Consider the following 25967-nt stretch of genomic DNA (forward strand, 5'->3'; position numbering starts at 1 on the left):
ATGAAGGCGGAAGTAGAAATGCCCAAGCGCAAAATCGAGAAGAGTGTGGTGAGGCTGACAACAGATTTGTCCACAATAGACAAAGGGACAACCTTTGAAACTTGCCTGGAATAAATTTCGAGCAATTAAAAGGAAGTGTTTTACACGGACGGTAATAAACTTACTGAGCAAACACAAGAGGCCTGCTCTGCCTGGGCAGGTGCTCGGTGCTGGGGATGAGGGAGGATGAATAAGCCAGTTTATAGTCAGGTTTATTAGATGGCACCATGGAAACAGTACAGAAAGGACCGCCACCCAAGCCCGGTGGTGCTGGAGCTCAGAGAGGGGCTCGCCTCCAGGGAGGGATCCTGTCTTGCCTCCTCCAGCTTCTGGTGGCCCCGGCGTTCCTTGGCCGTGGTGGCATAACTCTGATCTCTGCTCTCATCTTTGTGCGACCTCCTTCCCTGTGTGTACAATCTTCTTCTCCCTTCTCTCCTAAGGATATGAGTATTTGGATTTAGGGTCAGCCTTAAGTTCAGGAGGATCCAATCCTGAGATGCTTAACTTGATCACATCTGCCAAGACCTTCTTTCTTTTTATTTTTTATTATTTTTTAAGGTTTACTTATTTTTGAGAGAGAAAGACAGTGCAAGTGGGGGAGGGGCAGAGAGAGAGGGAGCCCCTCCAAAGACCTTCTTTCCAAATTAGGTCACATTCCCAGGGGGCTCTGGGGTTAGGACTACCACATATCTTTTGGGGACAGTGGGGGATACAATTCAGTCTGTTCCACCAAGCTTCCACGGCAACCAGAGCAGCTGTCCTGTCTTCAGGGAGGCTGTGGGCAGGGGGAGGGGAGAGAGCTGGGGCGGCTTGGCCTGGCCTCAGCCCTACTGCCACTCTGCCAGGTGGGATCGGCCTTAGAGAAAAGGAGACAGGCCCAAGCCACTGAGCTCATGCATGGCAGGGCTGAAAGTGCTCCTGGGGCTGGGTGACCAAAGCACATCCCAGTGGCTCCACACTCTTTCTCTTGTAGAATCTTCTAGAGGGAGCAGTGTGGTCAGGGCAGGCATCATTCATCTCCCTTTTCCAGGGGGAAATGGACGTTTGGAGAGGGTAACTGCACGAGCTCCTACAGCTGTGTAGTGGCTGATCCTGGAGGCACTCATGGGCCCCGCTCGCACCCTAGCCTTTGGGGCTGCTCCTGTGGTCCCCATTGACTGAGTCCACCTCAGGCACAAATGTATTTTGGAGGTGGCAGGAGGAAACAGTCTCACGTCTTGGTGGCGGTCTTCAGACTTGCTTTCTAGGGCTTTTCCCCAAGAAGGCCACCAAGTGAAAGACTTGGCCAGCTACCTGGCTGCCTTATTCCACTGCTTAGCTTTTTAAAGAAAATCTAAACACCCGTAATGCAAAGAAGTAAAAACTGTCAACAGGGCAGGAAAGTAGCAAATTTTGCTTGTTTGGTAGGAGAGCTAGTGTCTTTGATGGTGAGTTAATGCAACTGCAACATGGGCAAATATGGTTGACCCCTGAACGACACAGGGGTTGGGGCGCTGACTGCTGTGTAGTCGAAAATCCCCATGTTACTCTCGACTCCCACAAAACGTAGCTACTCACAGCCTTACTGTTGACCAGAAGCCTAACCGATAACATAAACAATTGACACGTATTTTGGGTGTTCTGTGTATTATATACTGCATTTCTACGATAAAGTGAGCTAGAGAAAAGAAAGTATTATATTACAAAAATCATAAAGAAGAGAAAATACATTTACAGTGCTGTCCTGGAAAAGATCTGTGGGCAAGTGGACCCGCGCAGTTCAAAGCCGTGCTATTCAAGAGTCAGCTGTAGACCATTTTTGTTAAGCATTTTGATCATGAGTGTGAGGAATCCCAGCTTGGGAATCATTAACCATGAGTGATTTTCCTGCATTTTCCAAGGTGTTGGATACATCTAACCTTTTATTTTTATGGCACATATGTTTTAAACATGATACCATGAGTGCATATTTGTTGTATAACATAGGGAAAATATAGGCAAACAAAAGGAAGAAAATTTTGCTTAACCTTACCACTCAGAGAAACATTGTGAACATTTTCGTATATTTCTGAGTATGTGTTTAGATTTATTCTATTGGCAGTATGTGTTTTAATGGCCATCAATATTCCATTCTTTTTTTATACATATAAATTTTTTAATGTTTGTTTTTGAAAGAGAGAGCCGTCAGCACAGAGCCTGACGCGGGGCTCGAACTCATGAACTGTGAGATCATGACCTGAGCTGAAGTCAGATGCTTAACTGACTGAACCACCCAGGTGCCCCTCAATATTCCATTCTATGGAAGATTATAGTTCTCCAACCAGTCTCTTCTTCCTCTATTCCTGGACACTTTTAGCCTATTCATCATTATAATAAATAATGATGTAATAAACATTCTTGTAAGAAAAAATTTAAAAATCTGCATCAAGTTACTTTGTTTATTTTTTAAGGAAGTTATCCTCTTTTTAAAAAAAATTATTTATTTTAAGAGAGAAAGCTTTGGTGGGGAGGGGCAGATAGAGGGGGGGATATCAAGCAGGCTCTGCACTGTCAGCACAGAGTCTGATGTGGGGATGGGGAGCTCGAACTCATGAACTGTGAGATCATGACCTGAGCCGAGGTCAGATGCTTAACATACTGAGCCACTCAGACATCCCAGGTTACTTTATTTTAGAATCAATGTCTAAAAGTGGGATCACTAAGAATGGTACAAGTCTGCCGATGGTCCCTGGTGCATATTTTCAAATTATTCTTTGGGGGCACCTGGTTGGCTCAGTCAGTTTAGTGTCCAACTCTTGATTTCAGCTCAGGTCATGATCCCATGGTTGTGGGATTAAGCCCCTGTCAGGCTCCGTGCTAAGCACGGAGCCTGCTTGGGATCCTCTCTCTTTCTCTCTCTCTCTCTCTCTCTCTCTTTTCTTCTGCTCCTCCCCACTCTCTAAAATAAAAAAAAAAAAATTCTCCTTTGGAAATATAATACCAAGTGAAGTCCATGGACACCCAACACCTGCTGTCATTATACTTTAATATCACAATTAAATGGGGGTGCAATTTGATAGGTAAAAATAAGTAGCATCTTGCTTTGTTTTGAATTTCTTTGCTCACCGGTGAAGTTTATTTACTTTTTTCTTCTTGTAGGCTGGTTGACCATTTGAAATTCTTTCCTTGGAGAATGGCTGTGCTTCTCCTTTGTCCAGCTTCCTAGGGGAGCATCCCTGACCCTGGAGGTTGCCTTTGGGAAGGACAACTTCACCTGCTCTGCCGCATCCTTTGGGGGCACCATTGCCACCAGAATCCTGGGCTGGGAGGGATCTGATGCTCTTCAGCCAGGGCATCGTTTCCTTGTCCCTCCCAGGAGTGAGTGAAAGCCTTGAGCACTGAAGGAGTTGCCCGCCAGGAGGTGGGAGGTGCAGCAGAGCCTATACCTTGGGGGTCCCTCTTAGTGAACAGGAAGAGGAGGAGCGAGAAGAATAATAAGGGTGTGGTGATGTCTTGGAACCTGAAGGGTATGAGAGATTCCAGAAGGTGAGAGGGCAGCTAGGTGAGATGGACAGGGATTCAGGCACTCAGAGCTCATCAGTGTGCCCTGAGAGGCAGCTGTAGTAGAGCTATGGATATTTTAAGGACAGATTGAATGGCAACTAAATAGAGTAAACGGTATGAATCCAGGAATAAAAATGAAAGACAGCAGGATGTCCGAAGTCCATTTCGATGAGTGTCCTGGCCTTAGTTGGGGTCCCTGGTGGCCCTACATGTCCCTGCCATGGCCTCACCAATCTCTGTGCCTCTACCCTTGTTGCCCCTTCACTCCAGGGCTCTCTTCTTCTAAGGTACAGTTGGGACCATGGCCTTTTCGCTGGGCGTTCTTCACTCACTGTTGCTCTGCCAAGTCCAGAGCTGGCCTCACCCCTGCTTTACTAGCCTTTGCTCTGCCCCACTTCTCTCTCTTGGATGCTATCCTGCCAGCTGGGTGAGCTTGGAGAGAATTTAACCTTTGGAACTCTAGTTAATATTTGAGATCGAAATAGTAATCCCTGCCTCACAGAATAGTATTATGTAACATTAAAACATTAGGAAGAAGGGTCCAGTGGACTTTCCAGTAATCATTTACTCATTTACTTCAGAAATGCTCATTGAACACCCGCTGTGGGTCAGGCTGAACAGGACAGAAGTGCTCTCTGTGACTGGGGAGATTCTGCTCTGGGGAGGGGTGAGGGTCAGCGGATTGTGCAGGCAGTTCCCTACACAACCACTGAGTTCCAGTTGTGATAAGGCTAGTATGGGACTCTGATAGGCGGCCAATATATGCCAGCCTCCCCACCTCTATTCATTCTTTGTGATTCAGAGACACCACCATAAACTGCCTTTATGTGTCTTTTCATTGTTTGACTTGTCACAACAAACACAGTCTACTTTTATAACTTAAAGAGTCCAATAAAATTTATAATGCCTAAATCCATGAAACTCTTTTAAAGAATGGGAAAATAGCAGCCCAGATATTACTTTCTTTTTGAAGTCTTTCTTGATAAGAAAGGCATAGGGGCTGTTCCCCTCCCTCCTCACACCCCCTGCCATGGTCGCTCCCACCTCCCTTACATGTGGACCTCCACTACCCCCACATTGCCCTGGGGGGCCAGGAGCCCCAGCGAGGACTGGTTTGGGGGGGCTGAGTGGCTGGCTATCCCCAGCGTCCAGCTTGGTTCTGGCAGTCACAAGGAACTTCTCTTTGGATGAGAGCCTGGACGAGGGTGGGGCAGAGCTGAGAAGCGGCTTTCCCAGGGGCACACAAGGTAGAGAGATTGAGGACTGCAGTAGCCTATAGGTCAGATACAAAGAAGGCTTCAGAGGGGCAAGTGGATGAGGTGCCCTCAGAGGCAGGAGGACAGAGTGGCCAAGGCTCAAGGGAAGGGTGAGAGGAAAGAGAAAGCGGCTCTGAGGTCCTATAGCCATGCCTGGGTTTACTCTGAGCCTTGCCACACTCTGCTGTGTGTTGACCAGAGCCCCTGTGTGCTGCCTCTCTCTCTGATCCTCATACCCATGACTCAAGGATGCCCCCCACCTTGGCAGCCTCCCCAGCTCAGGCCCTCTGCTCCCATCATGCTGAATTAGGCAAAGTCTAACTTGGAGGCAAGAGGATTGGGCAAAACAAATATATCTATTGTCTTAAAAATAGCCAAGCAATCTTTTCAATCTTTCTCATTAATGTCAAATTCTAAAAGTCTTAGCCATTATTACACCTTTGACCTGAACTCATCCACCAGTGATTTGGTAGTGCTCTTCCCAAGATGATGGTCTGCAAAACCAAGGATCCAGAACTGTTGATGTGAATGACCCAACCTGACTAGTTGTCCACTCCCCACTTACCCTGGATTCCAGTCCTTGTTCAGTTCCTGGCCCCTCCCTATAACAGGGGGTGAAAATGTGGTATCTGGAATGGCAGAGGGTGGCCCTGCCCTGAAGGTTTCCATGGTCATTTCTGCCAGTGGCAAAGGTCCATCCTCACGAGAGGTGAGAAAGGCACAGTTCCAAGGCATCTTTGGGGAGGGAGGAGGAACTGACAGGAGGGACAAGAGGCTGCTTCTCCTGCCCTTTTGAGGAAGTCCCCTTATACCATCTTGTAGAATTCCTAAGACTCCCTAGCTTTATGGCACTATTGTCACAAAGATTCCTTCCATATTTGATCCTACTCATTTCATAGGCAGGACAAAGAGGAGACAGGATTATAGTCCCCCTTTATGTAGGAGAATAGAGTCTTACACGTGTAATCACATGTTCTAAGTGGCGAAGAGATGTCAGAATGAGACCTCCAGTCCCAGGAGGCATTCCCAGCACTCTTACTATTAGACAACTATAGTTTATTGCATGGGCTGTGGGGCCAGGGAGGAGGAATAGCTCACCTGGGCTACAGGGTGGCCAGGTAAAAGTGATAGAGTGGCTAGCCCTTGAGTAAGTGTGTCTGGAGAGAAAGGACAGGCAGTGGGTGAATTATCCATGGCAATGTGCTTTAGCTCTCCTATCTTCTTGGGTCTGTGAGAATTGTTAGGATAGAGTAGGGGGAGTCTCACATGTAAGAGATGGGGAAGAGATTTGTCAGACTATCAGCCAGATGACTTAAGGTGACTATGTGGTTTGCAAATCACAGAATGCGAGGAGCAAAAGAATGTGCATGGGGCATTTGTGTGCGTACAACTGTCCTTTCAAATTGATGCCAGAGTGCCCAACTAAATAAACATGTCCCAGAGTGCTTAGGGGAGAATATGTAGGCAATTTTGGGCAGAATATACATATTTTTGGAGGGGAAACAGATTTGTCAAAATCCACACCCATACAACTACTAATCCAAGTCATAAATCACAATCAACATCCAGATCCTTATCTAGTGATACCTTTCCCTCTAGACAAACTAATATATTCTAGAAAAGACAAAAGTTCTAGATCACCTTTGGTAAGGTGTCCAAATATATAGGTTCCCTGATACTTCTTATAAGTTGTCCTTCAGTATCATAGGTTGACCAGCTATCTGGAACAGATTGTCACTAAGATCGATTAGTGACAATTGTGAACAAATTGTCACACTCCTGCTGCCTCAGCATAGACAGATTTAGGCCTCACAGAAGGATCTACTCTGCACACAGGTACCCCTGATTTGTCCAAGAGTGCAGTTATCTCAGACAGAACCGTTACTAAAGAGGATGGACTTTCTGCTTCCACATCAAGGACCACTGAATCCTTTACTACAAAGGATGATCATGTACAAACAACCACATCCTTTGCGGGGGGGTCCACTTCCTACACCTCCCCATCAGAGCTATCCACGTCAACATTTTTCACTAACACCTCCTACAGCACAGATAATGCAAGTCCTGCCTCTGAATCCCGCATCAGTGAGCTCTCTACCCTCACTGTGGTCACTGAACGAACAGACCCAACTCTCACAGGTGACACAACCATCCGCACCTCTGTGTCAGATTCATCTGAGACCACAGTATCACCTGAGGTTTCTCATGCCACAGGCGCTGCGAGTTCTGTAACTCCATGGAGTCCTGGAGAGGCATCCATCAGCCCAGCTGTCTCAGGACCAACCGCCACTGGCGTCACCCAGATATCCACAGACCTCAGCACCATCTCTGATTCCTCTAAACCCACGGACTCATCTGTAACCACCTTTACCAGAGAATATGGAAGTCCTGAGCCCACCTCAAGTCCCAGTGATGCCTTTTCTACTTCCAGTAGTTTGGGCCAAACCACCATGTTCTTTCCAGTGGCTTCCACAGTCTCCTCAACCCTCTCTGATTCATCAAATCCTACATTTTCACCAGATACCCCCCATACCACTGACAAGGAAAGTCCTTCATCCTCTCTGGGTCCAGGTCCATCACCCACCAGCACTGAGGTCTCTGGACAAACAGCCACGCCTTTCACTAAAGAGACAACTGCCTACACACACATTTCAGATTTGTCAACAACACCGACTTCTGGTGAAACGTCCTACACCCAGGATGATGAAGGGACCACGTCCCCTTCGAGTCCTGGCCTGCTGTCTTCCAACCCTGGGATTTCAGGACAGACAAACACAGGCCTGACCGAGGGGCCTTCTGTCTATACAGACACACCTAATGGGTCCAAACCTACCAGTACCTCGGACAGCACAGTTACCAAGGAGGATGGAAGTTCTGCTTCCACATCTGGGCCTGCTGAATCATTTACCACTTCTGGTGTTGATCCACACACAGGCACAACTTTACCTCCAAGATCCCCTCCTTACACCACCACCTCAGAGGTGTCTGCACCCACAGTTTCGACTCACTCTTCCTACATCACGGATGAGGAAAGTGCTATTTCTCAGTCAAGCTCTAGTGATTTATTTACCACCAGTGTGCTCTCTGAACAATCAGCCAGGACTCTCACAGAGAAGCCAACTGTCCACACCATTTCTGATTCATCTGAATCAACAGCTTCTTCCTACAGCCTCAGAACCCCAGGCCTTGGCAGTTCTGCAGCACCCTCGAGTCCTGGAGAATTCTCTTCCAGCCCAGTTGGCTCACGACTGACTGCATCTACAGTCACCCAGCCACCCACAGAGCACAGCACCGTGTCTGATTCTTCTCAACCTCCAGACTCATCAGCAACCACTTATACCAAGGATGATGAAAGTCATGTGTCTACGTCAGGTCCCACTGAATCTTTAACCACCTCTCCTGGTTCTGGACCACCAGCCTCACCCACAGATATGGAGTCTACTTTCTCCACAAGCATCTTAGAGTCGTCAGAATACACAGTGTCTTCCTATAGTACAGATTCTTCAACTCCATCAGACCATGAAGGATTTCCCACCACTTCCCTGACCACTGGACACAGCGCTACAACTTTTACTGGATTGCCCTCTGTCTTTACAACTATGCCTGATTTGTCCAAAACAACCATTTCTTCTGAAACCTTCTATACCAGGGATGATGGAAGTGCAATGTTCCCTTCCAGTACTGCTCAGATGTCTAGCACACTCTCTGTCTCAGTACAGACAACCACAGGCCTCATGGACGGATCCAGTGTGGATACAGGTACCACCCACTCTTCAGAACCTATAGTTTTATCACACAGCACAATGAGCAAGGAGGATGGGCTTTCTGCTTCCACATCAAGAGCGACTGAATCCTTTTCTACAAATGCTGATCACAGACAAACAACTACAATTTTTGCTGAGAGGTCTACTTTCTACACCTCCCCTTCAGAGTTGTCCACGTTAACAGTTTCCACTCACACCTCTTATAGCACACATAATTCAAGTCCTGCTTCCCTATCCAGCCCCATTGAGCTCTCTACCCCCAGTGTAATCACTGAACCAACAGACCTAACTCTCACTGGTGAGACAAGTGTCCACACCACCGTGTTGGATTTATCTGAACTCACAGTATCAGCTAAGCTTTCACAAGCCACAAGTAGTTCTGTAGCTCCATGGAGTCCTGGAGAGGCATCCATCAGCCCAGCTGTCTCAGGACCAACCACCACTGGCGTCACCCAGATATCCACAGACCACAGCACCATCTCTGATTCCTCTAAACCCACGGACTCATCTGTAACCACCTTTACCAAAGACGATGGGAGTCCTGCATCGACCTCAAGTCATAGTTTTGGCCTAACCACCATGTCCTTTCCAGTGGCTTCCACAGCCTCCTTGACTGTCTCAGATTCACCAAATCCTTCATTTTCACCAGACACCTCCCATACCACTGACAAGGAAAGTCCTTCATCCTCTCTGGGTCCAGGTCCATCACCCACCAGCACTGAGGTCTCTGGACAAACAGCCACGCCTTTCACTAAAGAGATAACTGTCTACACACACATTTCAGATTTATCAACACCATCGTCCTCTTCTGAAACATCCTACACCAGGAATGATGGAGGGACCATGTCCGCCTCATATCCTGGCCAGCTGTATTCCACCTCTGGGATTTCAGGACAGACAAACACAGGCCTGACCGAGGGGCCTTCTGTCTATACAGACACACCTAATGGGTCCAAACCTACCAGTACCTCGGACAGCACAGTTACCAAGGAGGATGGAAGTTCTGCTTCCACATCTGGGCCTGCTGAATCATTTACCACTTCTGGTGTTGATCCACACACAGGCACAACTTTACCTCCAAGATCCCCTCCTTACACCACCACCTCAGAGGTGTCTGCACCCACAGTTTCGACTCACTCTTCCTATAGCACGGATGAGGAAAGTGCTACTTCTCAGTCAAGCTCTAGTGATTTATTTACCACCAGTGTGCTCTCTGAACAATCAGCCAGGACTCTCACAGAGAAGCCAACTGTCCACACCATTTCTGATTCATCTGAATCAACAGCTTCTTCCTACAGCTTCAGAACCCCAGGCCTTGGCAGTTCTGCAGCACCCTCGAGTCCTGGAGAATTCTCTTCCAGCCCAGTTGGCTCACGACTGACTGCATCTACAGTCACCCAGCCACCCACAGAGCACAGCACCGTGTCTGATTCTTCTCAACCTCCAGACTCATCAGCAACCACTTATACCAAGGATGATGAAAGTCATGTGTCTATATCAGCTCCCACTGAATCTTTAACCACAGGGTCTTCCTATAGTGCAGGTTCTTCAACTCCATCAGACCATGAAGGATTTCCCACCGCTTCCCTGACCACTGGACACAGCGCTACAACTTTTACTGGATTGCCCTCTGTCTTTAAAACTATGCCTGATTTGTCTGAAGCGGCCGTTTCATCTGAAACCTTCTATACCAGGGATGATGGAAGTGCAATGTCCCCTTCCAATTCTGGCCATCTGTCTAGCACACTCTCTGCCTCAGCACACACAACCACAGGCCTCGTGAAAGGATCCAGCATGGTTACAGGTACCACTCATTCATCAGAACCTACAGTTATCTCAGAAAGCACTGTTACCAAAGAGGATGGGCTTTCTGCTTCCACATCAAAAACCACTGAATCCTTTACTACAAAGGATGATCACCAACAAACAACCACATCCATTGCTGGGGGGTCCACTTTCTACTCCCCCTCAGAGCTGTCCACACCAACATTTTCAACAACTCACACCTCCTACAGCACAGATAATGCAAGTCCTGCCTCTGAATCCAGCATCAGTGAGCTCTCTACCCTCACTGTGGTCACTGAACGAACAGACCCAACTCTCACAGGTGACACAACCGTCCACACCTCTGTGTCAGATTCATCTGAGACCACAGTATCACCTGAGGTTTCTCATGTCACAGGCGCTGGGAGTTCTGTAGCTCCATGGAGTCCTGGAGAGGCATCCGTCAGCCCAGCTGTCTCAGGACCAAACGCCACTGGCATCACCCAGATATCCACAGACCTCAGCACCATCTCTGATTCCTCTAAACCCACGGACTCATCTGTAACCACCTTTACCAGAGAATATGGAAGTCCTGAGCCCACCTCAAGTCCCAGTGATGCCTTTTCTACTTCCAGTAGTTTGGGCCAAACCACCATGTTCTTTCCAGTGGCTTCCACAGTCTCCTCAACCCTCTCTGATTCATCAAATCCTACATTTTCACCAGATACCCCCCATACCACTGACAAGGAAAGTCCTTCATCCTCTCTGGGTCCAGGTCCATCACCCACCAGCACTGAGGTCTCTGGACAAACAGCCACGCCTTTCACTAAAGAGACAACTGCCTACACACACATTTCAGATTTGTCAACAACACCGACTTCTGGTGAAACGTCCTACACCCAGGATGATGAAGGGACCACGTCCCCTTCGAGTCCTGGCCTGCTGTCTTCCAACCCTGGGATTTCAGGACAGACAAACACAGGCCTGACCGAGGGGCCTTCTGTCTATACAGACACACCTAATGGGTCCAAACCTACCAGTACCTCGGACAGCACAGTTACCAAGGAGGATGGAAGTTCTGCTTCCACATCTGGGCCTGCTGAATCATTTACCACTTCTGGTGTTGATCCACACACAGGCACAACTTTACCTCCAAGATCCCCTCCTTACACCACCACCTCAGAGGTGTCTACACCCGCAGTTTCGACTCACTCTTCCTATAGCACGGATGAGGAAAGTGCTACTTCTCAGTCAAGCTCTAGTGATTTACTTACCACCAGTGTGCTCTCTGAACAATCAGCCAGGACTCTCACAGAGAAGCCAACTGTCCACACCATTTCTGATTCATCTGAATCAACAGCTTCTTCCTACAGCTTCAGAACCCCAGGCCTTGGCAGTTCTGCAGCACCCTCGAATCCTGGAGAATTCTCTTCCAGCCCAGTTGGCTCACGACTGACTGCATCTACAGTCACCCAGCCACCCACAGAGCACAGCACCGTGTCTGATTCTTCTCAACCTCCAGACTCATCAGCAACCACTTATACCAAGGATGATGAAAGTCATGTGTCTACGTCAGGTCCCACTGAATCTTTAACCACCTCTCCTGGTTCTGGACCACCAGCCTCACCCACAGATATGGAGTCTACTTTCTCCACAAGCATCTTAGAGTCGTCAGAATACACAGTGTCTTCCTATAGTACAGATTCTTCAACTCCATCAGACCATGAAGGATTTCCCACCACTTCCCTGACCACTGGACACAGCGCTACAACTTTTACTGGATTGCCCTCTGTCTTTACAACTATGCCTGATTTGTCCAAAACAACCATTTCTTCTGAAACCTTCTATACCAGTGGTGATGGAAGTGCTGTGTCCCCTTCCAGTCCTGCCCAGCCTTCTAGCACACTCTCTGCCTCAGCACAGACAACCACAGGCCTCATGGAGGGATCCAGCATGTATACAGGCACCCCTCATTCATCAAAATCTACAGTTATCTCAGACAGCACTGTTAGCAAGGAGGATGGACTTTCTGCTTCCACATCAAGAACTGCTGAATCCTTTACTACAAATGCTGATCACGGACAAATAACAACATCCTTTGTTATGGGGTCCGCTTTCTCCACCTCCCCCTCAGAGCTCTCCAGAACAATAGTTTCCACCCACTCTTCCTATCTCACAGATTCCGTTATACCCACAGATCCATTAACAACCATATTTACCAAGGATGATGGAAGTACTAGATCAACACTGAGCTCTAGTGAATCGTTTACCAGTTCTCAAAGTGATGTACAAACAACAGAGTCTTTTACTATGGAATCTGCCGTCTCCACAACTGTCTCCAATATGTCATATCCTACCGTTTCCCTCAGTACCTTCTTGACTACTGGCAAGGGAAGTTCTTCATCTCCTTTTGGTCCTAGTGTATCCTCTACATCCAGTCAGTCATCTGGACCGACAGCCACAACAGTCTCCTTTACAGAAGAGAGAACTCTCTACACAAACTTTTCTGATATGTCTACATCAACCATTTCCTCCGAGACTACCTCTGTCCACGATGAAGGAAGTTCTACATCCTCCTCAAGTTCTAACATATTGTCTACCACCCCCACTGTCTCAGCAGAGACAACCACAGGCATCACAGTGAAATCCACTCTCTCTACAGGCACCCCCAATTTATCCAAATCTACAGATACTTTGGCGACTGTTGTTACCAAAGACAATGGTATTTCTTTTTCCTCATTAAATGTCATTGAATCCTCTACGACTTCTGGTGGTGATGCACACTCAAGCACATCTTTTCCTCAAGGATCCACCTTCTATACAATCACCTCAGAGCTGCCCACACCATTATTTTCTACCCATCATTCTTACAGCACAGACAATGCAAGTCCTGCTTCTCCATCAATCCCCAGTGAACTCTCTACTCCCACTTGGATCTCTGAACAAACTACTACAACTCTCACAGAGGAGCCAACAATCCATGCCACCATTTCAGAATCATCTGAATCAACAGTTTCTTTCTACAGCCCCCATCCCACAGACACTAGGAGTTCTGCTACCCCATGGAGTCTTGGAGAGGCATCTACTAATCCAGCTGTCTCAGGAACAACTGCCAGTATGGTCCCCTTGAAATCCACAGGGCATAGCACAATCTTTGATTTTTCTCAACCCACAGACTCATCTGCAACCACTTTCACCAAAGAGGATAGAAGTTCTATGTCCACATCTATCCCCGGCAAATCTTTTACCACCTCTGGTGGTGATGGACAAACAACTTTTCCTCCAGGATCCACATTCTATACAATAACCTCAAAGGTGTTGACACCAACATTTTCTTCCCACTCTTCCTATAGCACAGACAAAGCAAGTTCTGCTTCCCCATCAAGCCCCAGTGACCTCTCTAACCAGACTGTACTCTCTGAACAAACCACCACGACTCTTACAGAGGAGTCAACTGTCTACACCAGTGCTTCTGATTTGTCCCAATCTACTGTTTCCTCTGAAACCTCTTTTACCAGATTTGAAGGAAGTTCCTCTTCAGGTCCTGGCCAGCTCTCTACCACCTCTGGTGTCTCACAAGAGACATCCTCAAGCCTAAGTGATGGGTCTACTGTCTATACAGACACCCCTGATTTGTCCAAAACTACAGTAACCTCAGACACCACCCTTTCTAACGAGAACATAAGTTCTGCTGCTACTTCAAATTCAGGCGAAACTTTTCTCACTACAGGTGGATATCAAGAAACACCCACATCCTTTACTATGGAATCAACTGTCTCCACAATCCTCTCAGATTTATCAAATCCAACAGTTCCACATGGTACCGTCTATACTACTGAGAATGCAAGTTCTTCTTCCCCATCTGGTCCTGGTGAATTAATTTCCAGTACTCTAGTCTCTGGGCAAACACCCACATCCCTTCCTGAAGCATCCACTGTCCACACAACCATAACTGATTTGTCTTACTCCACTGGTTCAGTGGTTACCTCCTCCACCAATGTCAATGGAAGTTTTACTTCCACACCAAGCCCCGGTGAATTATCCACTACCACCTTGGTCTCTGGACAAACAACCACACTTTTCACAGAAAAGCCAACCATCTACACCATTTCTGATTTGTTCAGTTCTACAGTTTCTGTTGACACCTCCTCTACCACTCCTAGTGGGGGTCCTGCACCCTCGTCAGGTTCTGGCTTGTTGTCCTCCATTACCATCACAACCATCACTGAGGAATCAAGTGTCTTCACCACTACCACTTATTCCTCTAATACAATGGATTCATCTGATGCCCCCAATACCACTGAAGATCTTAGTGCATTATCTTCATCAAGGCCCATCCATTCCTTTTCACCCCCAGTCTCTGGACAAATGCCCACCACCTTGGGTGAGAATTTCACTCTTTTCATCACCAGCAGTGATTCTGCCAAACCAATGATTTCTACTTCAATCCCTTCTTCCACAGACAGCCCTAGTCCTGCATCCCCATCAGCTCTCACTTTCTCTTCTACAACTAGAGACATCTCCAGACCAACAGCCACTACCCTCAGAGGAGGATCTACTATTTTCCAAAGCAGCACAGGGTCACCAAAGACAACAATATCATCTGACAGCTCCCAAACCACTACCTCTCATGCTTCTTCTTTAGCCTCAGCTCTTCCTAGCTTGTCCTCAAGGCCAGTCTCTGACTCTTCCTCAGCCGTTACAGCTTCCTCTGGTTTTTCTCCTCCTCTGTCCTCCACTTCACATGGCTCTACCCATGCTCCAGTCCTTGGGTTCAGTACGTCTTCAACTCTCCATCCCCTGTTCACTAGCACCCATACAACTGTGATGACGACCCAGTCTTCAGCTATGACACCAAGTAAGTCTTTTTGTACGTCACTCTGTGAACCTCTCCTGTCCATCTTCTCTCATCAACTAATCAGTTTTGACCTCGTTGTGGTCTTGTTTCATCCTTCCTGGGCCTTCTTGTTGTTAAAGCATGTCATCCACATGGGTGGATGTTGTCTTTTCTTTTTTCTTTTCTTTTCTTTTCTTTTCTTTCCTTTCCTTTCCTTTCCTTTTCTTTTTCTTTTCTTTTCTTTTCTTTTCTTTTCTTTTCTTTTCTTTTCCTTGTAGGGCTCTTGCTTTCTTTGCTCATCTTCTTTCATTTCTTATTTCCATCTTCCCCATTGTCTCTCCTCATTTCCCTCCCCCCCACCTTCCCCGGAGCTTAAGATGGTGGCAGTGGTTCTCATCCTCCTCTTTCAGTACAATGCCTAAATGATGGGACCTGGAATGGGAGATAGTATTTTTTGTCCCTTGGGCTTCCATGGTGACCGCTGTGAATTCTACCCCTTCACAGGCCAGTGCCAGAATGGGACCATCTGGAATGGAAAAGAGTGTGTCTGTGCCCAAGGCTTCTTCGGTTACCAATGCAAGTCCCTTGTGGACTCCTTCTTCCTAGGTAATAAACTTTTCTGAGACCTTCAGATTGTCCCCATATTCCTTAACCACTTAAATAGGAGGGTAACATTGAAAGGACTATCTGCTACCACTGCCTCATTGTGCAGGTAGAGGAGAAAATATGACCTTTGCCTGGGTCTAAATGCAGGTAGAGCATGGGCCTTCTGACTCCTCCTCCCAGGCTCTTTTCACTGGCCCATCTGCCCCTCTCATCAGGATGTTTCTATTCCAACCCTTTCTGGAGCCTTCCACTTAGCTCTCTCTCTCTCTGGGTCATGATCCTGGCCACTAGTTCCTTGTAGTGTTCAGAGATAAGGGGCAAAAGTTTCAGTGACACCTACTTGTCTCTTGAATTTCCATCCACCTGCCTACCCACTTTCTTTGCCTCCATGAGACCAGCAGGAGGAGATTAATCCCAGAAGACATTACTGAGAGGTTGCTGTCTCATGTATAATCTGATCTGTTCCCACAGAAATCCCAGAAATAATCAATGCCACTTTAGGTGTGACAGTGAAAGTGACTAACAAGAATTTCACAAAAGATCTGAATAACATATCCTCCCCAGACTACTGGAATTTCACTCAACTATTCAAGAGTCAGGTAAGAGTAGGGAAATCTCAGATCCCCCAAAGTGGATGTCCAATGTTATTGGGGATACAGGGGCTCATTCTGACTGACTTTGGAGTTTCTCAGCTCATAGATCCCTTCAGTCTTCCCAAGTCCTGAGAGGGGGGCCTCTGAGAGCCCCTTCCTTGAACACCACCTCACCCACATCCTGGAGGAGGTAGCATCCTTATGCCTTCCTTTCCTTCTTTCCTATGGGTTAATCCATGGGTTCCCTGTGGGAAGGGAGCCCTGGGGCTGCCTCTGAGACAGGGAACAGGGGCTGCTGCATCCTCCATTCGTGTATGAACTTGGCTGCTTCATTTCTTTCAGATGGATAAAGCTTACATGGGCAAAGACTTTCCCCAGTACAGAGGCGTGATCATTAGGAGACTGTTGTGAGTATGTGAGGGGTGCAGGAAGCCCCTTCTCTCTGCTCTCTTGTCTTCTCCTGTCTTGAATGAGTATCAGTACCTGGCTGGACCAGAGGGGCCCCCAGCCCACGGGCAACATCAGAAGGCTCTGAGCCATTCATTTATACATTCATTCATCCTTCATCAATTCTGCAAACTTGTATTGAAAGCCTACACTGTGTTAGGTGCAGGGAATACAGTGATCCTGGTCTTCATGGAGTAAAGAGTGGCAGAACACAGCAAAATGGCTATGCAATCTGGTTAGAGTTAATGGTAAGAGACACACAGGGTGCAATGGGAGAGGTCTCAAATGCAAGCTGGGTGAGGTGGAGGGAAATCTTTCTGGAAGAAGTGACAGCTTTAAGCTGAGGCTTAAAGCATGAAGAGGAATGAGCCAGGTAAAGGGAATTGATGAAGGATGGCTCAGTCTCACCCAGAAGTGAGAGATAGGAGGGCAGATTCCAGGAACATAAAGAATAGTTACTGCTTAAGGGCAAAAGGGTCATGGTGGGAGAGGAGGTGGAAAGATGACCCATACCAAGTTACTTAGTCTTTAAGTATCAGCAGTTTGGGCCCACGTGGGAAAATATCTGATTGGCACTGCAGACAGCTCAGTTTGACTGCAGGACTGAGAATGGGTGGACAGGGGATGGAGATTAGAGTGGCCTGGATCAGAGAGGTGACAGTGCAGAAGAAAAATAGTCTAGTGTGAAAGATCTTTAAGAAGCAGGACCAACAAATCATGAGGATTTGATGGGTGTTTGGAGAGGAGGAATGACACCAGATTTCTGGGCTGCTGGCAATGTAGAGTGCCCTTTGATGAGATGAGGAAGGTAAGGAGGAGGAGGATGGGGAAGAAGATGAAGAGTGGGCTATGTGGAGTCTCAAGTGCCTGGGACCCAGCCACATTGAGTGGTTGAGTAATGGAACAGTGTGTGGTGGATAGAAAGTGTCTGCAGCGGAGACACTGGTGTTGGTTTTCCTGGATAGAAGTTGCTGGAAGCCCTGGGAGTAGACCAGATGGCCTGGGAATCATTATAGCATAGGAGTGAACATTTCTCAGGGAAGAATCATGAGAAGCACCAGCATCTAAGGGATAGACAGGAGAAGCAGAGCCCCCAAAGGAAAGTGGAAAGAAGGAGACAGAAGGGAAGGTGGGAAGGGAGCCTGGAAGGTGTCTTCTCCCAGCAAGGAAAGAGGGAGATCTATACTGTCAAATGCCCATGGGGTTCCATGCCTCAGCATCCTCTACTCCACCTTGACCCCCTGCCCAGTACCAGTGCTTGTTTCAGTCTCCATTTTGGCACAAGGTTTTGTTGTTTTACGTACTCCTGGCTCCTGCTCCTGACTTCTCTGTCACAATGTCTGTGTCTGGTGACAGACCTTGTCTCAAGATCTCTCAGTGCCCCATTGGCCTTCTAACAAGGAGCTTCTGGATTGGAATCTTATATTTCTAAAGTGACCTCATGTTTCTTCATTTCTAAAAGCATGCTTGTTTGATTTTCAAAATAAAATCCAACAGCCTCCATTTAAAAAATTTTTAATTTTAAGTATTTTTTACTGTGGTGAAATGCGCATAACAAAAGGTGGCCATTAATCATTAAATTAATCATTTTAAGTATATGGTTTAGTGTCATTAAGTACATTCATATTGTTGTGCAACCAGCATCATGGTCCATCTCCAGAACTTTTCCGTCTTTCCAAACTGAAACTCTGTACCCTTTATTTATTTTTTTTTTTAAAGTTTGTTTGTTTGTTTTGAAGGGGGATAGAGAGAGAGAGAGAGAAAGAGAGAGAATCCCAACCTGGCTCCACGCTATCAGCGCAGAGCCTGACTTGGGGCTGCATCCCACAAACCAAACCATGAGATCATGACCTGAGCCAAAATCAAGAGCCAGATGTCCAACTGACTGAGCCACACAGACACCCAACTCTGTACCTTTTAAACAATAACTCTCAATTCTCCCTCATCCCACCTCAGGCAACCCCCATTCTACTTTCTGTCTCTATGAATTGGATTACTCTAGGGACTTCATATTAGTACTCATGTAAATACTCATACACTATTTGTCCTTTTGTGACTGGCTATTTCACTTAGCACAATGTCCTCAAGGTTCATCCATGTTGCAGCAGGTGTCAAAAATTTCTTCTTTTGTAAGACTGAAAAACATTTCATAGTACTGTGTGCCACATCTTGTTTATCCATTCATCCATCAATGGACCCTTCTTATTTTGCTTCTTTTTAGCTATTGTGAATAATGCTGCTACAAACATGGGTGTATGAATATATTTTCAATTCCCTGCTTTCAATTTTTCGGGATAAATACCCAGAGGTGGAATGGCTGGGTCATATGGTAATTCCATTTTTAATTTTTTGAGGAGCTGCCATACTATTTTCCACAATGGTTACACCATTTGATCCTCCCTCCAACAGTCACAATGGTTCAATTCCACCATGTCTTCACCCAAGAGCTTCCAGTTTTAAGAATGGATTTCACCCAATGGCATTTACTGTGATCACTGATATTTTGGAATCTTAGGTCATTTTACTCTGCAGCTTCCCTCTAGGATGCTAACTGTTGGAGGGAACAGTCTCTAGTCTGTCCTGCCTCTGGGTCACATAGTTAATTGTGTTTCATCACCCTTCTGGCTTTGTGGGCCCCGCTTTCTGGGAGGGTGGGCGACATAGGGTGACTGATGAATCACCAACTCCTGGTTTTAGCAATGGCAGTGTTGTGGTGGAACATGACGTCATCATGGAGGCAAACTACACTTCAGAGTTTGAGGAACTATTTGCAAACCTCTCTAAACTCATAAAGGTCAAGATTATGAATGAGACCAAAAGGCTATCTGGTGATTCTGAAGAGTGCAGAGGTAGGCTCTCCTAAAACCCCTTGACGTTGGTGGGGAAAGGGTAGGAATGCCTCAGCCTCCCCTCACCCCATATCTCTCCTCCTTTCTGGAACTCCAGAGACCTCCCTATAGGGATCCAGAAGCCAGGCCCCATTTCCCCAGACTCCAAAGTGCCCCCAACATCTCCTGTCGTGGGCTCAGATTGTCATCAGCCCTAATGTTTCCATCTGAGCCTGCTTACAGGCCCAGCTGCATCTAGGGATGGGCCATGACCCTAGTAGCCCAGAGGGAAGTGTTTTTGTTTTGTTCTTTCCCACCATGCTTGGCAGCCTCCTCACATCTGTGCTTCAGTGAGGAAGCCACCATCGTGAGCGAGAACGTGATGCTGGGGTTTGACTTGAAGGGTAAGCATCTCTGCAGAGTGGTAGGTGTTGGGGGGGGACAGGGTGTGGGCAGTAAACATGAGGGCTGGTGGCGCTTTAACCAGGCTGTCTACCCTTCCCCACCCCCCACCCCCCAGAGCAATGCACTCAGAAGGCTGCGAAGGACTATGCCCAGTTCTACTTTGTGGATGAGCTGGATGGGAAGCTGGCCTGTGTGACCAAATGCACCTCGGGGACGAAGTTGCAACTGAACTGTAATGAGGGAGAATGCCAGCTGCAACGCAGTGGCCCCCGCTGCCTGTGAGTGTCTAGCCCCTCTAAGGCCAGTGCCCACTCTCTCTAGTGGTAGGACCACACCCTCCACCATAGTTATGGGGCAGGGGTCAGGGTAGGGGGGGACGCAGAAGGAGTTGGGCACAGCTTACAAGACACGTCCTTCCCCACCCATCCCTCTTTCTTCTACCCAGGTGTCCCTTCACCCCCCCCCCCACAAGAGGTGGGGGAGGTGCAGGTTATAGATGTGGGCATTCTAGGAGTGAGCAAGCCCCCTCCTGAGAAAGTTCTAGTCACCAATTCCCAAATCTATATCTATAGATCTCTATCTTTCACTTTCCTTTCAATATCCCAGCTACAGTGCCATTATATCACTCCTAGCTATATATAGCTGGGGCATTAAGCTCAGGAGAGCATACATTAAAGCATGAAATATAAAAATGGTAACAGGTCAGTCAAGGTGCCAGCTAGAGATTAGATGAGTGGGCACAATGTGTCTGGGACAAGGCATCTGACACTCAGATTCTGAATCCTGTTCTGCAATACTGAATCCCCACCTCCTCTCTGCCCCTTAGTCTTGGGGAGCCTCCTAACCTGGGTCCCTCCTAACCAGTGCCTGCCCTTCCTTGGAGGGAGAGCTGGCTTCCTGTGCTTTGGCATTGATTTTTTTCTTTTGCAAGATTGGGTGTGAGGGATGTTGGTGGACTGGCCTGAGCTTGCGTGTGTCTCCAGATGCCCAACCTCGGACACACACTGGTACTGGGGAGAGACGTGTGCATTGAGCACCAGCAAGAGCCTGGTGTACGGGAGTGTGGGGGCCGTGGGAGCACTGCTGGTGGTCATGGTGGTGATCCTGACCGTCTTCCTTGGCCGATCCCAGAGAAAACTGCACAGGTGAGCTTATGGATTTGGGCCCAGGGAAAGGGGGCCACAAGACCCCAAGGCTCTCCTCCTTCCCCTCAGCGTTTGGAAGTCTGCTGGGGACCCAGCCCCACTCAGTTCTGGTTAACAGCACAGGGCAGCCCGCTGATCTGATCTGTTTGGCAGAGATGCGACCAAACACTTGTGTCCTGAAATTGGATTATGTGATGACATTACCTGGTGTTATCACTTTGGCTGCCACAGGGCACCCCTGGGGATGAGCTCTCCAGCATTGCTTTCCCAGCAGTAAAATGGGGGGGGGGGTGGTGGCGGGAATCTACCCTGAGATGGTTGAGAAGCACAGGGCAGAGCACCTCCGGCAGCCAGAGGGGGGTTCCTCTGATTCTGGTCCATTGCTCCCATCTCACCGATAATGGAACTCCTGTGGAAGGGAGGAGGGGGAAGGGCAGGCCTTGGAGATGTTTTGTTTTCTGCCACCACCCTGGGGGCAGGCCCCTCCCTGACCCAGGGCTTGGCAGTGACAGCCCTTTCCAGAAGCCAAAGGTCAGGGCCCTCTAAGCTCCCTCCACCTCCCTGCCGCCAGCTGCTCAGGGTGTTTCTGTTGGCAGGCAAGAATACAATTTGTGGCAAGGAGAAGATCTTCCTGGCGGCTTCCAGAACACAGGAATCTGGGAAGGTACTTCTCACCAGAGGCAAGGGTGGGGGCAAAGCTGGTGGGTGGAGATAGGCCGAGAAGGCATCACAGCCAGACACGATGTGGCTGTGGGGGCTGCGTGGGTCCTGCCAGCTGGTTTTACAGGTGCTGCGCCCCTGGGCTAGGCCAGTTTCTCTGCAGCCTCCTGACCCCTGAGCCCCCCACGTGGTCCTTGCCGACCCTCGTCTTTTCTCTGCTCCTCCCCATGCCCACCCTTTCCCTCTCCCATGCCTTTGCAAGTACTGCACCTCTGTCTGGAAGGTTCCCCTTGCTGGGGGCTCTGCAAGTCCCAATCCCACTCTGTCTCCCACTCTGGTTCAAACACTGCCTCTGCATGGAGCATCCCGTGTGTTCGGGCTCTTCTGATTCCCAGTTGCCGTGGAAAGCCACCATGTCCCGCAAGCCACCATGTCCCGTGGTGCAGGGAGATGAAGAATCTCTAGCCACCACCATCCCTGCCCCTGGGCAAGTCCTGCCCTTCCAGTTCCTCCGGACAAACAATGGGGAGGGGCTACAGGTGGCGGAGAGCAGCCGGATCCTGCCCCCAGAGACCACCCCCTGTGAGAGTCTCAGATGTACTCACAGTTGGTGGGAGGACAGGGCCATGCCGAGGGCTCCATGGGCACAGAAATCTGCCGGGTCCGGCCAGGGCAGGGCGGGATCAGAAGACTGCAGAAGCACCCTCACCTGAGCCAGTCTGCAGGCCGGGCAGTGCTGTGGGCTGGTGCAAAAGCTGTGTGCTTCCTGCTTCCAGGAACACAGATACCAGTGAGGTTGTGGAGATCTCTGTGGGCCGTGATGGAGGGACCCACTGGAGGGGCTTTAAGGGCAGGGAGCCAGACATGCATTTCGAGCAGTTCACTCAGGGTGAATTGAGGGGGGCAGCCCTAAAGTGGGGAGACCAAGGGGATGGCTCTGCTGTAATGTAGGTGAAGGATGATGAGGCTGGGTGGGGACAGGGGGATGGGAGGAGTGGATAGCAGAAGTAATTTAGATGCCAGTGAGCTGGGCCAGGCTTGTTGCTCACAGGCTGGGGAAGGGAGAAGGCCTGGATGGGGGGAGGGACACTGCCTGGTCGGGGCAGAGGCAGCAGGTGGGGGCGCACTGAGTACGGGGGCTGGTGAATAGGGGTACAGAGGCATCACCAGCTCTGGCCTATCTGAAGCCTGGGGAGAAGTCTTGGCCAGTGGGCGGCTGGGAGGCCGCAGGAAGAATACAGGTGCGGAAAAGAGCAGAGTCAAGGGCAGGGTCCCCAGGATGACCTTGAAGGAGGCAGAAAGAAGAAATGGTCGTGGAAGTGGCTGGAGAGCCTGGAGCCTGCGGCTTGGAGGCCGAGGAGTGGGGGATGTGCAGAACTGAGAAAATGGCGGCTGAAAGCACGCCCACTCCAAGAGAAGATTCTGGGGACTGCTGGTTTCTGCTTGCTGTGGTTCCCGTGGCCGTGAGGCAGTGTGTGCCAGTGACCCTCGAGCAGGGCCTTCCTCCTGTTCCACCCTCGCCCAGGTCACCCCTGAGCCTGCCCGTGGCCATGACTTTTGACCCTAGGCGTGTCAGGGGGCTGTGTTTCTCTCTTGTCTTCCTGTCACATGGGGCCAGCCCCCCAGGCTCACTCTCAGCCCGGCCCCTTTTTCTGCAGATGAGAATCTGAAGGAAGACAGATTCACCCTTGAAAACATCTACAGCCATTTCCAGCCCTCTCTGGAGAACGTTGACCCTACTACAGAGGTGACTCAGGGGTCTGTCCCCAGCCCTGCCATCCACCACCCTGGGCTGCCTGGGGGGTGGTGGGCACCCTTGGTCTAGAGGCAGGTAACTTCCATTGGAGCCTCCTGGGCCTCACCTCCTCTCTCCCGCCCCCAGCTCCACATCCAGAGGCCCAGGGTCCTGACAACTGCTCAGTGAGTGAGACAAGAGGCTCCCACCGCTCATCCAGATTTGGACAAGACAGCAGATAGAGCCCACGACAGCGCTACTCCCCACCTCCCCTGTTGGTCCAAAGGAAACTGACATCGGGGCCTGAGGTGGCCCGGCTCAGAGCTGGTGGGCTTGGTCTGGGCCCTGCTGTGAGCCCCCCCTCTGCTTTTTCACACTCCGTCCAGGAGCCCAAGGGCTTCCCAGACACCCCGACATCATTGTTTGCTCCAGAGATGCCCCACTCTGGAATTCCCCCTCCCCCCAATAAAAGAGCTAGGCTTAAAGTAGAGAGCTGTGAGTGGTTTCTTTCTCTCCCCTGCAGGGGCCTGGAGCTCAGGAAGCCCTTCTTGGGGACAGCACTCCTCCCAAGATTAGATGGCAAATCTGGACATGGGACACCCAGCACTCTCAGCCCCTTCTTGTGACCACATGTAGAACATGGAGCACGGAGCTCCTCGCCTGTCTAGGCCAGGGCAGAATCGGGCCCACCTCTGCCTGAGGTCACTGTGGCAGACGAGCCTGGGGTCAGAACTTGGGGGCCTCAGGCCCAGGGAGTGATGGGTGGGAGCCCACAAAAGGCAAGGAAAGGAGTGAGGACTTGGCTCTGTTGACCTTGGGGTAGGGCAAGGTCACTCTGCATGGCCGTGGAAACTTGTGCTCACCTGGGAGCTCACAGATAGATCTCAGGGCCCACAGATCCAAGAATGCAGCCATCCCGGAGCTGGGCACTGGCCTAGGTGTGGCCATGACTTGCACCCCATGTCCTGGTGGGATCATCAGGGTCAGTAATGAGAGCTCGAGAAGAAGAGAGGGGGAGTCACCTTACCAGGGGGCTGGAGGGGAATGATGGGCACCCTTCTCCTCTCAGGTTCAGGCCCAGCCTCTTCTCCAAGGGTGGGAACCTCCCTCCAAGGGTCTTCTCAGTTCTCCCAGGCTGCTTCAGGGCCCTGTGCCTGCCCTTCTACCTGGGTGACAAACCTGGTGGCCTGTGTGCCTGCGTGCTGCCTGGCAAGGGAGGGGCTCCCCTCCCTCTGCCCTTTGGCCTGAAATAAAATCCGCACCCCCAGTCAGGATAGAAGCTCACACACTGACTCAGGTGGGCTGGCCTCAGCTTTCCAGTGTCTCAGGGATCAAAGGGCTCTGGGGCCCATTTATTACTGGGGTTCTTTGGCTGATACTCATTTTGCGCATTCCTGAGAGGGTGAATGGCAGGTGCACTGCCCTCCGAGCTCCAATGTCAAGACTGGTGACCATGATGCTCTGCCTGCTGCCCCTTGTCCTTCAGCTCCTGTCTTGCCATGCTGCTGCTGGGCAGGGTGAGTGAACCCCCACCTCGCCTCTTCTCCCTGGTCTGCCCAGGCTCGAAGGAGGGCTGCTTCCGGGGGCGGGCACAGGTTGGGGTATCCTCTGCCTGGAGCTCAACTCATGTCCCTCACCCTCTCTTCTCCCCAGCTACATTCGGGAGAAGAGCCAGGGCTTTGGGGTGCGTCCAAGTTAGCCTTTCTGAGCTTGCTTCCTCTCCAGAAAGAGAATAAGAACTCGGACTTGTCAGGGCTGGAGGGTTAGACTGAAACTGCCCTCCCTGCCCTGTGGTCCCTGGCATATAGCAGACGCTCAACACCCCCTCCTCCCCCCCACCCCGCCACAGTCCCTGACATATAGCAGATGCTCAACCGATATTAGGGTCTGTCCTTACCCTGTGGATGTGCCCCTCCACCCCCCTGGCCACCTCCCCCCAAACATCCAGGCCTTCCTTTCATAAGAGACAAAAGCCTGAAGTCTCTGCTCTGACTCTTGTTCTGGCCATTTCTGTATCACTCCACCCCTGCCTTGTGCCCCGAGCATGTCCCAGGGCTGTCGGGCATCCCAGAACCAGGAAAGGGGCCACTGCTCTAGCCAAATGGGCACAAGCTGGGGTTTTGGGAGCCCCAGATTCTAAAAATGCAGTGAAACAGCTGTGTGCTATGGGGCAGCTCAGTTCATCTCTGGCTTCAGTGTCTTCCCCTAAAGGACAAGGGTTGGGCCCACTAAGGGTTCCATGGCCATGGGGACTGGGCTCAGGTTGGCAGAGAATGACAGGGGTTCCTGGTCAGACCTTTCAGGGGTTCCCTCTGCCACTCGCCTGTCCCCAGAGAAAGAGGGAGGGGAAAAGGCAGAAACGAAAC

At 49.6% G+C, this 25967-nt stretch overlaps 1 protein-coding gene across 1 annotated transcript; it reads left to right on the plus strand.

Annotated features, from left to right (window-relative positions):
- Window positions 1-25368, plus strand: MUC12 (mucin 12, cell surface associated). Its single transcript, XM_047839202.1, has 15 exons — window positions 1-48; window positions 7121-7279; window positions 15157-15203; window positions 15631-15788; window positions 16260-16387; window positions 16724-16788; window positions 19526-19677; window positions 19986-20060; window positions 20177-20339; window positions 21045-21206; window positions 21803-21870; window positions 23525-23613; window positions 23749-23786; window positions 25088-25118; window positions 25255-25368. Exons 1-15 carry the CDS (start codon window positions 1-3, stop codon window positions 25366-25368), a joined length of 1497 nt encoding a protein of 498 aa, XP_047695158.1.
- Window positions 25369-25967: the final 599 nt, after the last annotated feature.

The sequence above is a fragment of the Prionailurus viverrinus genome, chromosome E3 (assembly GCF_022837055.1).
Source record: "Prionailurus viverrinus isolate Anna chromosome E3, UM_Priviv_1.0, whole genome shotgun sequence".
NCBI classification, from domain to species: Eukaryota; Metazoa; Chordata; class Mammalia; order Carnivora; family Felidae; genus Prionailurus; species Prionailurus viverrinus.

Excerpts from the sequence above, each read along its gene's own strand:
- MUC12 (XM_047839202.1), top strand. The coding sequence starts at position 1 with ATGAAGGCGGAAGTAGAAATGCCCAAGCGCAAAATCGAGAAGAGTGTG. Across the intron at positions 7,280-15,156 it reads AAACCACCATGTTCTTTCCA|CACCCATACAACTGTGATGA; the intron begins GTGGCTTCCACA and ends CCTGTTCACTAG. Across the intron at positions 23,787-25,087 it reads AGGGTCCTGACAACTGCTCA|CTCCTGTCTTGCCATGCTGC; the intron begins GTGAGTGAGACA and ends CTTGTCCTTCAG.